This window comes from Nylanderia fulva, unplaced genomic scaffold, assembly GCF_048542155.1.
Source record: "Nylanderia fulva isolate GAGA-0341 unplaced genomic scaffold, ASM4854215v1 Scaffold17, whole genome shotgun sequence".
NCBI classification, from domain to species: domain Eukaryota; kingdom Metazoa; phylum Arthropoda; class Insecta; order Hymenoptera; family Formicidae; genus Nylanderia; species Nylanderia fulva.
In genome coordinates this window covers 2,564,616-2,582,493 of record NW_028189945.1, presented here as the reverse complement: position 1 = coordinate 2,582,493, position 17,878 = coordinate 2,564,616, and the positions used below count along the sequence as shown (strand labels likewise).

Sequence of the window (17,878 nt, the reverse complement as noted above, 5' to 3'; positions counted from 1 at the left end):
AAAAAAATTTATAGGATTTCAAAAATCATGGCTCTTGCGAGCATCGCGGGATTTTCGCAAGTAACGGCAAGTCGATCGAGATTTTCAAGATGAGCCGGATATAGCCAGAGTGGGAGGAGCGCACTAAGAGCGGAGCCAACACTTTGCAGTCGAGAAACGGCGAGTGGTCGCACGTGACGATACAATGCCGCTCGTGTCCTTACCTCTTGTACCTCGCCTCAAGACGTGTACACACGAGTAGTAAGAGACGGCTGTACTGTTTTACACGTCATTCCAAACTACTTGTTCATCCCCATTGCCCCTTCCTCCCTCCCGCGAGAAAGAGAAGCTAGTCCTCTCCACCTTTGCTATCACAGCAATCCCGATGCGACCCTCCAGCGACACCGTCATCATCCGGATCACCTAAGCGATTACGATTGATTAAAAACCTTGAATAATGAGCTCATGTAATACTCATCGTAGTAATTGAACGAGGAAAGAAATATGCGAAAGACTTGGCTTTTCCATCTGGAATAAAATCTCGCGGATATGCGATTTTCATATTTATATTTAATATATATATGGATATGTACTCTGGATTAGATATATGTATATGTATAAGGACGTGGACGTATAGCCCAAAATTGGCGCATAAGATATCATTGAGAAATCTTTAAGACAGCTTTAAGAAATCTTGTGATATGATATCCGAAAGACATCTTAAACATATTTTAAAGATATCTTATGCGCCGATTTTGGATTTGGTGCTGTCTGGGTCTGTATCGCGATTGCTGTCGAGGAGTGGAGGCGCTCCGAAGGGAAGGGCGATAGAAAGGGGATGGTTTCGGGGGTCGTCCGAGCGGCGAGACGAGACGGGCAAGCTGTCCGCGTGACTAACCCGTCGCTACAGCTGGTCGTGTATTATCGATTCGCGAAAATTTCTCTTCACTCACGGTCATGCGCAACTTCCATTTCCACCTTGAGAATACGGGTCGCGCACGCAACGTGGCCATCGATGCGATGCGCCGGCGTGCACACGTGTATATACGTGTGTGTGTGTGTCTGTGTGTGTGTGTGTGTGTGTGCATTCATGCATGCATATGTATACATATACACGTACGTGTATGGTATTGCACGGGAAAAGGGAGGCTCGACATCGGTGCGTGCGCAGGGGTGGAAAACGCTTCTCTCTCTCTCTCTTTCAGGGGTGTAGTCCCCGGGGGTGGCGGCACCTTCCGCCAAATGGTTCGAGAGAGAGTCAAAGTTTTAAGCATATTAACACCGGAATACACTCGCGGAGACGAGCAACATGTTCGCCGATGATTCCAACTGGGATTTAAGGGTTTCTTCGCGCGTGTATGTGATCTTGTTATGAATAATTTATGATTTTGTTGATATATTGTTGTCTTCTCTCTCTCTGTATTTTCTCGATGTGCTCGGGGGAAAACTTGTCTGTATAATAAATAATAAATATGATAATAATGAGATGAGATGATTTTCAAGAGATAGAATGGAGACAATGTTATTTAAATACATGATGCGCGATGTCTTTCGACTGATGTAAATTTAATGCAGGACGAAAGGAGCGAATTTTAATGCTGCTTTGCGAGTTATGGGTACTGCGTGTGGAAAGAATTTTTCTTAAATGCACATGTTTGATATTGATTTATTATTTATTTTTATCTGCTAAAGCTGCCATCTCTCTCTCTCTCTCTCTTTTTCGAAGAATTCCAAGAATGAAAAAGTTGCCTCAAAGCTCTTACTTTATTTACCGTTAAATGTGATGATTTTATAATATGTTTGTGCACTCTTTTATAACAGTACAACTTTTTAATCCAATAATTAACAGTTAACTGTATAACTGTTCAACATCACTCTTTCCGAGTTACAAATTGTTGCATGATTTCGTTAAAATCACTTTTATCAATTAATTTAGATAAATGTCATAAAAGATAAAAATCATTATATTCACGTAAGATTTCAAACTGTCAGTCGACGGCGTGGAAGTTTCTTTGCTGATCGATCAATCGATAAATCAAATTTAATCGGCTGAAAAATCAGAGGTACATAAGAAATGCGATTGATTTATTATCGATTGATTAGGCGGGATTAAATAAGGATCAGAGACAATAAGAGACGGCACTGCGAGCGCGTTCGGGATTTCGTTTAAATCCCGACTCGAGCTACATTTCAGCATACCACTTCTTCTCCCTCTTTCTCTCTCTTTCTCTCAGCTGGCCTGCGGAATTTAAATAGCCGGACGGAGCAGCTGTTTTCGCAAAAGTATATGCACGCAAAGACAGTTCCTCGTACATGCACGTTTCGCTTTCTTTTACATTTTAATGATACAGGAAATATTGCAAATGCAAGTTGAGAGGCAGAGTTTCAACACTCAATATTTTGTCCCTTACAGTTAAGAAATAATTCATTTATATGTAAATCAATTATCGAAGGAAGTGCACGTGTTGCCTTCGTCGTGGAAAAAGATCAATTCGGTTTTGCTTTCTTTTATTTAATGATACAGGAAACATTGGAAATGCAAAAACTGAAGCAGAGTTTCTCAACAATCGACATCTTTTTTTTCTTTGCACCTGTATTAATTGGGAAAAAATTTATTTATATATAAATAAATTAATGAAGGTTTCGTGGAAAAAAAAATCGAGTTAACTAACATAATTAATGTTTACAGAAAGTTTACTTCGATATATGATGAGTAGGAGGACTTATTATCATTTTATGCTTGAGGTACCAGGAAAGTTAACAAAGTCATTAAATTGTCGAAAGTTGCAAGGAACTCGAAATGAAACTTTAACGGGATATTAATAACGCAGGGAAAGATATTTTCGTTGCTTTGAGAATAGATTTTTTATCTCTCGACAGATTATTATTATGATGATATACTTTTCTACGTTTAATACGAAATACTAATTGTCTTTTAGTGTATTATTATACTTTTTTAAAAATTAGCCGTTTTATTATAACAAAAATTGATGAATCCAAATAGAGATACGTACATAAAACGTCACCTAGTAATTAAGTATCGCAAATTCTTTTTTACGTTTAATAAAATACTCATTGTCTGTTAGTTACTTTAGTGTATTACTATGATAATACTTTTTGTTTAATTGGCCACTTTATTACAATAAGAAATGTACGATTCCAAATGGAGATGCACACATAGAAAAAAATCCTCGATCGATCTTTGCATAAACGTTCTCCATCGTTTTCCATAACAATTCCCCGACAATCGCAAGTATCGCAAATTGTTTCGCGATACTCGCACAGAAAAAAAAGGAATCCTTGATTCAAGTATATTTTCATTCTCGAACGCTATTTGAACGCTCTTTGTAATCACAAATTTTCATTTGCCTTAATAATAAATAAGTTTGTGTAAATTATATTTTATCCTCAAGATATATTCTCGTTTGAAAAATCGCATGTGGTAAAAACAAACTTAGTCACATTTGAACTAAGAATTATTATATATATATTTGAAAGTACCGCTTATATCCGATGCTCACTTGTCACTTGTCCTTGCAATATTTACAAGTAAATTTCAGCTTCAACCAGAGAAGAATATTTAGCACTTTGTTTGAAGGATAAATGATCCTTTATCCAAAATTATTTATATTTGGGGCTATTTATTATCAGGATAAAATATACTCGAATCAAAGCGTATTTGCATTCTCTCAAGGATACTGTTTTTTCTGTCCGAGCCTTATCGCGCGCTGGCTCCGCGAGGATAAGCTTCCAAGGAGCAAGGATTCTTCAGCGTCCTAGAAGTAGTCTATCTTTCGAGAGGGTGATCCCGACGCAGGACCAACCGGTAATCGGAGGCGGTCCCGAAACGAATGCAAAGTCAGGCAGGTCCGATCTCTCCCTCCTCTCGGATTCGGCTCGACCTCGTCGCCGCCGATCGAAGTCGAAGCGTATATAACGCGCGGCCGCCGCCGCCGATATATTCGGGTCGTTCGGACGGTCGCTCGAATCTCGGAACGAGAACAAATCCATACTGCGCCGCGCGCACCAGAGAGTCGAGGATCGTACTTGGGCCGGTTTCTCTCCTTTTTTTTCGGCGAACGCCGCTCTCTCTCTCTCTCTCTCTCTCTTTGGGGCTGGGAGGGCGGATAACTACTCTCGGAGAAGAAGACGGAGAAGAACCCTCCGCGGGGGCGGGATTCGGAGAGGAAGGTAGGGATGAAAGGGGTTTAAGCGCGATTCTTCGGGTACGAGGGAGAAAGAGGAGAGACGAAGAAAGGCGGGAAAGAGAGAGAGAGAGAGAGAGATGGTAGCGCCGGAGGGGATGATAAAGGGTGCAGGATGCGAAGAGAGAGGGTATGGAAGCGCTCGAAGCCGCCGTCCCCGGATAGGGAGCGGCGCGAGAACGAAGATGGCGACCCGTGCCCAATGACGTCCGTCGTCGTCGAAATACCGAAATACGAGAAATACCCAAAGTCTCGAATGCCGGATGATCGCGACGACGAGAGACCGTTCGTTCGGCAAGCTCGTACCTGTCGGAACCGGAATCGCGTCAGAACGCGAGAGAACCCAGGTGGCGCAATTTTCGCGTAGGAGAAAGAATCCGCCCTGCATGATGGATGAAAGGGGTTGTGGATAAAGGGAGAGAGAACGATGAGCGCGTGCATATGAGAGGGAGCGAGGGATCCCAGCGGATAAACAAGCGGGATAGAGATGGGGGATGAAGAGGAGAGTGGGTGCACCAAGAGAGGTTGGGGGATGCATGGTGCGCGCGCGCGCGCCTCTTCAGCATCGCGACACGAGGGAGAGAGAGAGACAGGGTAGACAGAGGGAGCTCTCCCCCGAAGTTTAGCGACGAGTCTCTCCAAGAGGGATCCTCGGGTACGTCCGCGTAGTACGGGAGCTAGCCGAGAACGAGCTGGCGCGCAGTGCCTGATGTCGGCGCGGGTCGCGGTGTTTCTTCTTTCCTCTTCTTCTTCGTAACGTCGTCGTATCGATATATACGTGCGCGCGCGCGCGCGCGCGCTTCGCCCGCAAGATCAAGCAAAGAGTGGTGTGTAGTACATGTTTTGTGTATGTGCTCCATTATAATAGCCTGGTGCCCTATTGTGGTATCCCTGTCGTTCCTTCTTCCGTCGCCGGGCCCGACGACTGTCGTCTTGCTCGTCGTCGTCGTAGCTGCCGTCGTCGTTCTTTAGAGCCCTAGATATAATATTAGGGGGTAGAATAAGGGATAGAGATAGAGAGAGAAGGTAACATCCGGATAACGTTGGATCCGCGCAACCCTCTACGCGAGTCTATCCTCCCCGTCCGCGAACAGAGTGGATTCGCCGTAACCCTCTCGAATCTCTGGTTCGTGTCGCGCGAACAACATCCCTCCTCCTTTCACCCTCATTCCCCCTTCCCGATCGACGATCATCGAGCACCCCTTGCCACACCGAGTGCACGATAATAAATCATTGACGTTAAAGGGTAGCGCGAGAATATCGATACACTGAGATAGAGATAATGCATGTATGTACCAATAATTGATATAGATCGGTAATCCTGTTGGGAAGCAGAGGGTTGCGTGCTCCCACGGAACATTGCCTCGTCCTTTGCTGCGTCCGCGTGCCAGCACGTGTGCGTAATGGTATCGTAGAGAGATAGAAAGGGGTAAAAAGAAAAGCTCGCGAACTGTCGAAAGAATGTGGAAAAAAGAATAATCCAAGTCCCTTAATTGCGTTCACCAGTTTTGGATTTACGCGATCGTTGTTCCGAATATCATTGTCATCATCAGGTTCTACGATCATCATCATCATCATCATCATCATCCGTCTGGCGCGTCATTTTCAACGGCGGCTCGCGTTTCAGTCGCGAGACGAGAAACGAGAGTGGAATCGTCGGGCGCGCCGCGACAAGGGGGTTTGACAATGCGCCGATGCGACGACGGTGGTGCCAGCATCAGCATCAGCAGTACCAGCGGCGGGGTCCCGAGTATCACGGAGCGGTCTCCAACATTCGCGACGACCCCTAGCTACGATGACGATGACGACGTCCTCGCCTAATAATGCTCCTCTCGTATGCCCCTCATCATCCTCGTCGCCGCGAGAATACCCGTTAGGACCCGCCGATCTTATATATTGGTCTCCGTGCGACCTCGCACTCGAGATCAGTCAGTAGAGATCGGTTAGTCGATCGGACGTTGAGGCAAAAAGCGCGCGCGCGCGCGCGAGAGGGTGGTGGTGGTGAAAAAACGCCATAACCTCGTTCTTTCTCTTCCCTTCCTCGAGCAGGAACACCAATCACCTCGACCACCTCGAGGGAGACGCGACCGAAGCTCGCCGTGTGTTCATTTACCGTCTTCGTCGATCGCGGGTTGTTATTCGATCGGTTGTTACCGGGATGTGTCGATGAGGTCTCGGGTGCGGCGATTCGACAGACTACCACTACTATTATCATCGTCGTCGTCGTCCTCGTGGTGGTGCGTGCTGTCCTGCCGCCACCGGCCGTGATCATCGGCGACGACAGGCAGCAACAGCAGCAGCAGCAGCAGCAGCAGCAACAGCAACAGCAGCAGCAGCAGCAGAGTGAAGAGGGAGAAGGAGGAGGGTACGTAGCCGGGCGTTCAGGATGCAGCATGAACCTCGGTGCCCCGCACTGGGAGCTCGCGAGCCTCGGCAGGGGGACTACGACGACGACGACGAAGAAGCGGGTGTTGTTCAGGTGCTTTCGCATCAGGTCGTCCTCGATACACGCAACGTCGTCGCGCGCGTCGAGAACTGCCGCCGTCGCCGGCGTCGTCGCGCTCACTCGGAAGTGGCGCGCAACACCCGGGACAGCGGCATCGGCAGGGGGAGGAGAGACCGCGAGGTGGTGGTGCAGGAGAAGGTGCAGGTGGCGCGGCAGGAAGAAGAGGCGGAAGCGGAGGTGGTGGACTATTACTACGAGCGTGTCGCGTTGCCGTCGAGGGAGCTCCTCGCCGGGGTCGTCGTCGTCGCCGCCGCCGCCGCAACCACCGCGACTCTCGCTGTCTCGGTCGGTCGTGGTACGCTGGTCCAGGGGAACTTCTAAGGGCCCCGCCAACCCGGACCGCTCAGGCAGGTACCTGGGCGACTGGTCCGGGCGACGCACGAGCGGGGCTGACATCATCCAACTACGGGGAAGGACTACGTCTCGATTACCCGTCCGGGAAGAAGGAGGAACCGTCGTCCCGGAAGTACGACGAGTCGAGAATCGGGGAACGAGTAAGAGCGTGCCGAGAGACGGGCCTCAGCCTTGGTGGCAGCGATGCGGGGCCTCCTGCAGTCCACCGCGAGTCGCCCGCGTCATCATCGTCATCATCGTCGTCGTCGACCACCAACCGAGAGGCGGTCGTTGCTGGTGGAAGGCGAGGAAGCACGTTGCAGCGTCGACGGGGTGGTGAGCGACGACGGGACGTCGAGGACGTTAACAACGTCCTCGATCATCTTCGCGAGCCCATGCGGCTCGATCCGTTCGGACTCACCACGGGACCACCCACGTCGAGGAGGAGGAGGTGGAACGAGAAGAAGAAGAAGAAGAAGAAGACGTTCGTCGAGGGCGCACGGTTCGTTCGCGATAACGAGGAAGCCACTGCCTTTCGCGTCCCTCGCAATTCCGCTTCGCGCGGCGTGGTGCGCGCGCGCACGCGCGATCGCCACGAGGATCACGAGGTGGACGAGAATGATTACGTCGGCGTCGGCGTCCGGGCCCCGAGTTGTTCCGCTCGAAGAGCCAGAGGAAGGCCACGGGAGGACGTGCTTGCTTACACTGCCTATATCGATGACAGAGACGACGACGACGACGACGACGACGACGACGACGACGGCGACGCGCGTGTTAGTGTTCCGGGTAACGAACAAGGACCCAGAGACGCGAGAGAGGACTACGCGAAGGTGGATGCGATTAATCGTGGTGTGCCTAAGTGTGCATCCTCGTTGGATCGTCGTTACGGTTTACGCGCACCCGACAGTGGACGGGCACGAACGAGGAAAGGGAAGAGGATGTAGCGATAACACTGCCTGGTTCCAAAAGCCAATTACTAGGAGGAGGAGAGACGCCGAGAGAAGAATAGGGGAGAAGCCGCGTACGCGCGCGAGTTATTACAAGTTGCTGCTATTTATGCTATACCTTCTGACGTGGCCCCTGCTGTGCTCGACCAGTCCCTCGGGTCACTTTACCTCGACCTTCACGCAGAATCCGACCCTCGCGCGCAACAAGAACCTCGCGCAGCGAGGGCACGCCTCGCCGCTGGAGACATCGTATTTGTCGTCGTCGTCGTCGTCGTCGTCGTCGTCGTCGTCGTCGACGGTGATCGTGCAACATCAGCATCAGCAACGGTACGTTCAGGGTGGCGATTACAAAACCGATAGCGAGCGTCATCGTCATCGCCAACAGCAGCAACAGCAGCAGCAGCAGCAGGAGCAAGTGCGACAATTACAACGGAAACAAAAGCGAGAGCAACAGTCGCAACAGATTTCTGAGAAGTTAGTCTACACCTGGGAGTTGAACCAGTTGAATCCTTGGCTGTCGGCCTGCGACTTGGCGGGACCAGCGCCGGCCGATCTTCAGGGTAGCTGCGGTCCACCGGAAGTGCCCAAGTACTGTCCCATGCTGTGTTCGGACGAGACGACGACGACGACGACGACGACGACGACGACGACGACGACGACGACGACGAAAACAAGGGTCGGCGAGGAGAAGAAGGAGGAGGGCGTACGGACTGCCCGGGAACAGTGCCTTTTTTATCTCGAGGAGTCGCACAAGGGGAAGATCTGTGACGATCCAAAATTGTCCCTCGAGAAACGATATCTGGACTTGAAGAAGCTGCGTCTGCGGCACTGCTGCGAACAAGCGGTGTTCAACGCCCTGGCACCGGGCGAGAACGGCCCGCTCATGGACGTGCTGAACGGCAGCGAGAAGTGCGCCGATGCCCTGGACAAGCTGTTGATCGTCGATCAACTGGCCGCGAGGCTGCATTGCGAGTTCGAGGAGGTCCTGGCGCGCTACGATTGCGCCCAGCCGTACTCCGTCATCCACAACTGCACCGATTGCAAGGTAAGGATCCATCCAGATTCTCGCTGCACTCGACCCTGAGACAGAGAGACGTCGCTCTCTCTCTTTCTCTCTCTTTCTCTCTCTCTCGAGGGTGATTCACTCGCCTTGTGCTTTGTCAACTTGAAAGCTTTTATTATTGCTCCTTAAATGAAAGTAAAACGATATATGGCGTGGAATAGAGCAGCTTTAGAATCCTAATAAACTTGAGTAAAGCGTTCTCCATCTGTCTCGACACTTGAAAAACGTGTTAACTTCTGTGGAAATTATTTCTTAACTTATATTTCAGTTTATTAAACTACACTTAAGCGCAAATATAACAATTTCTTGAAAAACAGATATCGCATACCATCGATTTATCTTAAATGGCTTGCAATGTTATATTATATGGAAAGTCCGACATATTTGATATTTTATTGCAACGTGCATTAATACCATTGAATCTCTCTAAAGATTTATAATTACTACTGTAGATTTATTTATTTTTTTTTTAATGCGTGGGTTCTAATAAACTTTAGTAAAAATTCTCCATCTTGACATTGATAAACTTGTTAATTTCATATAAAATAATTTGAGAATTTATATTTGAGTTTATTACTTGTGACACATTTAAGTTGAGTAAATCTTGTCACGTGTGCGACAATTTCTTTACAAAAAGATCGTATATACTTATGAAGATTTATCTTAAATGACTTGCAATGTTTTCCATGTTGTTTAAAATTTATTGCCTGTCTTTTAATTTAGAGAGAGAGAAAATCGACATCAAACATTCACGATATACTTTACATAGAAATAATAATTAAGATGTAATTAATCTCTTTCGTCGTTTTTGGTGGTCGTTTTTGATAAATCTATGAAAGCCACCATTGTTTTCGTTATAATCATAAAACATTTAATATCCAACTGCAATTTGCATTTACATTGAATCTCTGTAGAGATTTGTGTAATTATTACTGTAGATTTATTCTAATTGAGTGGATCCCCATCTATAATAAAGTGTTCTCCATCTATCTTGATATTTGATAAACACATTAACTTTATTAATTGTGTAAATGATCTAGGAATTTATATATTTGAGTTTATTACTTTATAACGCATTTAAGCAAAGTAAATCTTGACGTCTGTGAAACAATTTCTTAAAAGCATACCATATTTTACAGATTAATCTTAAACTGCAATTCTCATGGTGTTCTGATTTCTTTTTTAATTTATAGAAAAACAATCGCGCGACAGAAAAAATACACAGTGTAATTTAGATAGGAATAGTAATTAAGATCACATTGTTTTTATCATAAAACATTAAATATCTCATTGCAATCTACATCTGCAAATGATTTATAATTATTAATCTGCAATGTAGATTTATTTTATATGTGTGAATTCTGATAAACTTGAACAAAGTGTTCTTCATTTATCTTGATATTTGATAAACATGTCAACTTTATACATTTGAGTTTATTACAATACTTGTAACACGTTTAAGCAAAGTATAACTAGTCGCGTGTGACAATTTTTTTTTAAAAGAAAGATACCATATATTTTACACTGAAAACAATTTGTTAACTTGATTGAACCTTTCAACTAAATTACTATTTTGTTAATTGAACAAATAATTGGTATTTAAGTCAAATATACATTTTATTAGATTTAATATGTTATATTTAATTTAAATTTTTTCTATGTTCAATTGACAAAATAATAGTTTAGTTGAAAGATTTATTCAAGTTGGCAAATTTCTTTTTTTTCGGTGTACATTTATCTTAAATGACTTGCAGTGTTTTCCATGCTATTTATAAAAATCCATGTCTGTTTTTTTCTAATTAAAAAAAAAAAGTCGACAGAGAAAGTATACAGTATATTTTAGGTGGAAATAATAATTAAGATATAATTAATCTCTTTCACCGTGGTTTGATAAATCTACGAAAGTTCACTTATTGTTTTTGCGTTATATAATCACAAAACATTTAACATTTCGCCTGCATTAATACACTGAGTCTTTGTAGAGATTTGTAGTTATTACTACTGTACAGATATATTTTAAATCCGTCTCGTCCGAAAAATCTTACCTACGTCGCGCCAATCTGTAATCGCGCTTCGCCGAAAATTTATAACGCTCCTCGGAAATTGTACCTCCTACGCTTAGCCGAATAAACGGCTCGTAACGCAATTATTTGCGAACAATTAAGGGATTAAGGGGCGCGTAAAATCGCTCGTTGATTGGAACGCGAAAGAGTTTCGCGCATCGCAACGCAGCCTTCGGCGCGGGCGAACTTGCTGGAGAAATTCTCGTGAATTCTCGTTACCGGGAGTTTGCATCACGCTTCTAATGTGGGACATAGTAAATTTACTCGCTGCATCTCTCTCCGCAAGCCCGACGGATCTCTTTAAGAGAACGAGAGAGGGAGAGGAGAAACTAACTGTTCGTCGTTTAGCGAGCGCGTAAATTATGCGAAGCGTGTTACACATTATAATCTATATAATATTATATATACAATGCGTTCTTCGAGTCTCGGGGTTCGAATACTCGGGAAAGATTCCGCAGACTCCTTGGAAGCTTCCGCTACGCGAACGTTTCCATATAAACGCATATATATATATATATATATATATACACAGATCTTCTCTCTCTCTTACATCCTTCTTACGTCTTTATAGACGCATAAATTTCGAGATGCGCCAAAACGCGCGGCTATATATTTTAACTCCCTTGAATGCTTATAATCGTAATGAACTACCTGCAGTCTATATTTGGAGAAGGCAAATTCTCGTGTCTTCAGACACACGAATCTCCGCGTGAAACACAAGGGAGAGAAGATTCGAAATATATATCCTCTTTCTCCTTAAGGTTCTTCTGCGTATGTAGATAACTAGCGTAATCTGCGAGGGCGGTCAAATTGCAGCGAGACGAATTATTCGACTATCGATAGACGTCCTGGTATCTACGACATAGACACGGGACTAATTGACGGAGAGAATGGTAAATTGTGGGCGTATGCCTTGGAAAGCGAGCACTTTGTCGTCGTCATCCTCGTCGTCGATTGAGTTAACAAACCCCGGGAAACAATTTTTATATAATATACAATAATTATATAATTATACATATAATCGTAAAATTATGTGTAAAATATGTCCATTTTTATACATAATTATATAAATTTATATAAAAATTATAAGTATATATATATGTGTGTATAAATTTATATAATTATATAAAAAAGCACTTTTATCTAATTATGTATGGACATGTTTCTATATAATTTTATATTGTTATATATAAAAAAATGTTTCGCGGGACACAGATATCTTTCTCACTTTATTGTCCAGTATAGATAAAGCCGGCGGCATAAATTGTCGCTTAGTAATCGAACTCTCTTGTTCGATGTTAAAACTCACGCTATGACCGACAGTCTGCCTTTATTTGCTTTGTTTCGTCGCTATAGTTCTCGTCGTCGATGACGACAAAAGCTTGTTACGATAAAGTACAGGTGACAATTCACAACGAGCCACATTATGCCACCGTAGTGCGAAAATTATACTTCCAGAAGACGAGACAATCATCAGCAAACCCTTGTTCCTTCCGTCGAATTTGATTTTTTTTTTTCACGCGAGAGATAGATAGAAAAATCATGGAAAACAAGTATCAATGGATATAATCGCGCGAGAATCAATTAGCCGTGTCATTTTTCAAAGACCGATTATTCGCTGGATATTTTGTACGCTATTTATATTCGCTTCACATAAATTTATCCTTTTGCATATCATTTTGTTCATATATCCATCGAAGATATGCATGTATATATTAAAAGCGCGCGCTGCGGTATAAATACGATCCACGTTCGTTTAATTCAGTTCGTTTATTGTTACGCGAGATCGAGACGGTTGGGGATTGATTTCCTAGGTCGGTTTCGAGAGAGGTTACCGCATCGCTATTGGCAAACTACATCGCGACGTGTGCGGAATGCAATCCGACGAATGAATCTCCCACACAATCGGCATTAATGAGCGTTTCCAGCGGTAAAGCGAATGCTCTTAAAAGCGGATTTAATTTATCTCGTTGGCGCGTTCTCCTTCTTGCCTTTTCGTCCCGTTTTCTCTTTTCGTCCCCGAGAAAGCGAGATGATCTTATTTCCTGCGAGAAAGCAGCGTTCCGAGTAAATTTGTCCAAATTTACCTGCTGACGTTTCTACAAAATGTATATACAGGACGGCTAACGAGGAGAATTTCATCTCGTTGATTGTTTATTTGTTTTATTTTTAACGTGAATAGAGAGAAACACATCTGCTGTAACCGCGTGGGAATTATATTGTACTTTGCCATACGGGGTGCCGTAAAATTGGTGGAAAATGTATGCGATTATTTATTTTTTTTTTTTCGTTCAACACACGCCTTAAGTATATTATTATCTCTTGTTATCCGTATATTATTCTATACATAACGTTTGGCACGCGAGATCGTCATAATATTTTAATTTTATATGTACCTATATATTGGAGAGAAAATTAAATTAAATTAAAAGTCGAAAATTTTATAATATGTCAATATTGAAATCATAATCATTTTCGATTTATACTCGTGATTAAAATTGATATTGAGTTGATATCGAATAAAAGCACTCAAATAAATGGCATGTATATTAATCTATTATCCGCTATTGATTTTTACGGTATGAGTGATATTGATTTCTCTTCTCAGCTGATTGTGCCTTTTAGTTGCTTATCGTAACTATAGTAACTCAACTGATATTGAAAAGCAAACAAGTTAATAATAATTCTTACATATATTTAGGGGTAAATTATTTAATTCTTTTCCTTAATAAAAATCTATTAGCGAAAATTTATAATGGATAAATCTATCTAATATATTTCTTAGAAAACTTTATTGTATCTTTGAAATTCTCGTGTTAAGATTTTTCGACTCTCATTAATCTCTAAATATATGTTATTAAAATACTAAATGATCACAAACACCCTATATATTTTATATCTATTTAATAATATTAATATTAATATAAATCTATTAATATATATATATATATATGTACATACGTGACATTAAGAAATTCTCTTTTTATACTCTGCTCTTTCTATATTTTTAAAATAAATTCAATACACATAGGTACAGATAAATGTTATAATTAATATAAATATTATATTATAATTATTATAATTATAATATTAATTATAAATATAATTATATATGTACACATAATTATTTTTATCATCTCTTTTTAATAATAAATTGCAATTCGTACACGTAAACAAAACTAATCGAAAGCAATAATTTTCTTAATGTTTTCTCTTCAGAAATGCGTTAATAAATTCAATCAATAATTTGTGAATAAATTACAACTCAACAATCACTTATAATTATGTCGTAATCATTATATTCAATGTATATAATAATTTTTATAATGACATGAATTAAAACCTACGATCGTAGTTCCTCGAGGAATAGAATATAGTATTCAACATAAATTTATCTCGTAACGCTAATATAACGAAACTCTACCGTATTTCTTAATATATTGTTTACATATATTGTGCGCGGCGACAGGGAATCGACATCGAGGCGTGTGGCGCATTTTTGTTTTGAATCAGCGTCGCCATTTGTACGCTACGCGCTCTCGCTCTGACGTCACGTCATTCGCGCGGCGAGAGTCGAGTCGACAGGTATAGGAGGTAGGTCGCTCGCGTCTTCTTCGTTATAATCCTTCGAAATGCGATCGCGTGTTCCGCGTGAACGAGTAGTGATTATCAGTACGTGCGTTTATATGTGTGCGCGTGCAAGTGCGAATATTAATTACCTGAGCTCTCGCGATTTATACGACTTGAAGTGTTCCGAGATGGCAGCTACTTATCGAAGTGAGGTTATTATAACATATCGGTTCCGCTCTACATATAGATATATGTATTCGATACGCAATAATGTTCTCGCCGATTTAGATTTCTAATAGCTCGTCATTGTCAGAGAGATCGCTGAGTGATTCAAATAATGAATATATATATATTTATAGATGAGTAACGTAATATATGTATATCGGTCGTTCGTCAATAATGCGCAAATTTCGAGATCCGTGCGTTGAAAATCAATTGCGCGGGAAATACTGTATTTCGATTATATATGTTTTTACGGATGAGATCCATCGCGTCTTAATTGGCCATTAATTCGATTCGCGATATATCGATATTCGAGCGAAGCTGTCGATATCGTCGATTTATTCGATATTCGATACGTCGATATAAAAGCATATGGCGGACGCGGAGTGAACTCGACTTCGAGTCGTGCGCGACGTGTTTGTTAATAAATAAGTGATAATTTACTCCATACTTTGTTGATTGCGTAGCACAAATTCGGGAAAAAATTTGTATACTTGTACGCGTTTGTTGAAACGCACATTTCGTGTAATTGACTCCATCGGAATCTATCGGCAAAGCGACGTGGATATTTTGAATATTATTGTACATACATTCTGCGGATAATTATTCTCTAATTTTACCTCGTCATACGAAATAGTAAAATCCCGAAATGCGAATTATATATTAGTACACAATATCGATGTAATGTAAATTTTGAATGAAGTGTGAATTTGGTCGAACGATTTTCGCAGCTTCGTGTGTTTGTTGTTTTCCGGTCGTAATATAATAAAGTGATCGGGAGTGCCGAATTCTGGTGATTAGTGCGCGCGAAATCATAATTAATCATATTTACGCGAGTGAGAATCACACGAAAGTGCCATGAGGGACGAACAAGAGAGGAGGAGGAGGTCGGGGAGGCATCGGGCAATCAGTGGAGCAACCATAAAGTGAGCAAAATTTACAATTTATTTAATTTATGAATTATAATTAATTATTTGTAAAATTAATTGCTTTATTTCTTGTCTATGCGTGCTCGTTTCTTTTTATTAAATTGCAAATTTATTTAATAAATCTAATCTCATTATTTTCTATAATGTTATTTTAAATATTTTGCTTTAACTTGAATATTTGTATTTTAGGGGCCAACGATGCATCGATTGCCTACAACGTAACGTGTGCCTGTGAGTTTGACATTATTTTTTGGTTTAATTTGAAGGTGTTAATGAATTTGTGAAACTTATATTTTATATGAAAAATGTACGTTAGATAATGTGAATATAACTGAAAATATAACTACATAAACAGATAATTAAAATCATTTTTGATTGTTATTAATATGTAAAAATTTTCATTAGCAATAATAACAGCAATACAAAATTCTGTATTATTTATACTTGATATGTAAATTTATTTATTTTTCTATTATGATTATGTTTATATGAAAAAAATAATAATTTTAAAATTATAAATTTACATATATATTTTATAAAATATTATTGGTAAATATTATTTTTCATAGATTCATTGCCTTAAAATTTGCCTTTTAATGATAAGATAAAATAAATATCTAAATCTATGTACACATACACACACATATATGTATAACCAATTTATTATGTATATTACCACATAGATGAATTTACAAACGATTATATTCGCGGAGAGAAATAAAAACTATCAAATATTTTACATATGAATGAAACATGTAACAAACTGGTAAAAATTGGAAACAATAGAATAATCTTGATAAAGAAAAAATTATTTATAAATCTTAAAAATATTATCTATTAATATAGTTAGCAGAATAATAAAGGTATTATTTATTTTAATAAAAGTATTATCTTTTTTATAATTTGTGTCAAATATTTAATGTATAAGATTTTTAGGGGATGCAATTGAAAACTATGATGCTCTAATACATTTAATAATGTTATTTTTACAATTTTAATTTAATTGTATTAAATATTAATTATTATATTTCATTAAATTTTTTAGTTTATTGCTTAGATAAATAGTGTAAAAAAAAATAAAGAATAAAAAACAAAAGTATAATAAATAAATTATAATAAATAACAAATATTGATATTTAGAATGTAAAGCTTTTGTTTCTTCATAATGTGAGTTTATATCTCATAAACGATTGATGAAGATTAGAAGAAGATTACATATATTATGTGTGTGTGTGCGTGTGTATGTAAAATAAAAATAAATGTAGTGTAAGGCATATAAAAATATATAGGGCATATATAAAATATATGGAAAAAAATTATTAAGTCGATCTTATTAATCTGAATGTCTTTTATCAAAAAGTATTTGTAATATAACGCATACATCGATAGTTACAAACACTTGCAATATAAGTGCAAATGTGCTGCATTTATTTTGTTATCTTATCAATATAAATGTTTAGAAATTAATAGAAATTATTTTAAATTTTTATAAAAACAAATAAATTGCGTTCAAAATATGACAATCTTCAGATTAAAATAAAATTATTACGAATGATATAAAATATTTCCAGTCAAAATTAGTATTGATGTATGAGATATCGATTACTATTACTTATTTTGCCAAGTTTACTTATTTCACTTAAAATTTTGTTTACTACATAGTGTAAAAGATAGTTTCTTATTTGATAAAATTTAAAATAAAGTTCATATTTTTAAAGAAAAAATCTGGCATAAAATCTTCTCAATAAATATAATATTTTATCGCAGAACATACATTTTTTTAAAGATAATCAATTATACATTAAAGTACTTGATATTGAAATTATATATTAACAACGAATATTATGAGGAATTAATTATAAGTAATTGTTGGATGATAATTTATTCAGGAAATAAATTGCCATGAATTTGTCAGCACGCTTTAAAAAGAGAAAACAATATTCAAAAGAATCGTTATCAAACTTTGGTAATTAAGAGAGAGAAAATGGTAAAAGGAATTTTATCGTACACACACTATCACATATTGAATTTATTTCGCAAAATAGAAAAGAGCAAAAAGAG

At 40.1% G+C, this 17,878-nt stretch overlaps 2 protein-coding genes across 2 annotated transcripts in view; both read left to right on the top strand.

Moving 5' to 3' along the window:
* The first annotated feature begins 4,943 nt into the window (after window positions 1–4,943).
* LOC146723758 (uncharacterized) lies at window positions 4,944–7,363 on the top strand. The gene is made up of 2 exons (XM_085481154.1): window positions 4,944–5,011; window positions 6,234–7,363. The coding sequence occupies exon 2, from the start codon at window positions 6,578–6,580 to the stop codon at window positions 7,361–7,363; it is 786 nt and encodes a 261-aa protein (XP_085337280.1). The 5' UTR covers window positions 4,944–5,011; window positions 6,234–6,577.
* A 55-nt stretch (window positions 7,364–7,418) lies between these two features.
* Mid1 (calcium-permeable channel component Mid1) overlaps window positions 7,419–17,878 on the top strand; it is a 73,307-nt gene continuing 62,847 nt past the window's right edge. Inside the window, 2 exon segments of the mRNA XM_029312078.2 lie at window positions 7,419–7,919; window positions 7,921–9,015. Coding sequence (XP_029167911.2) covers window positions 7,419–7,919; window positions 7,921–9,015 — 1,596 coding nt within the window.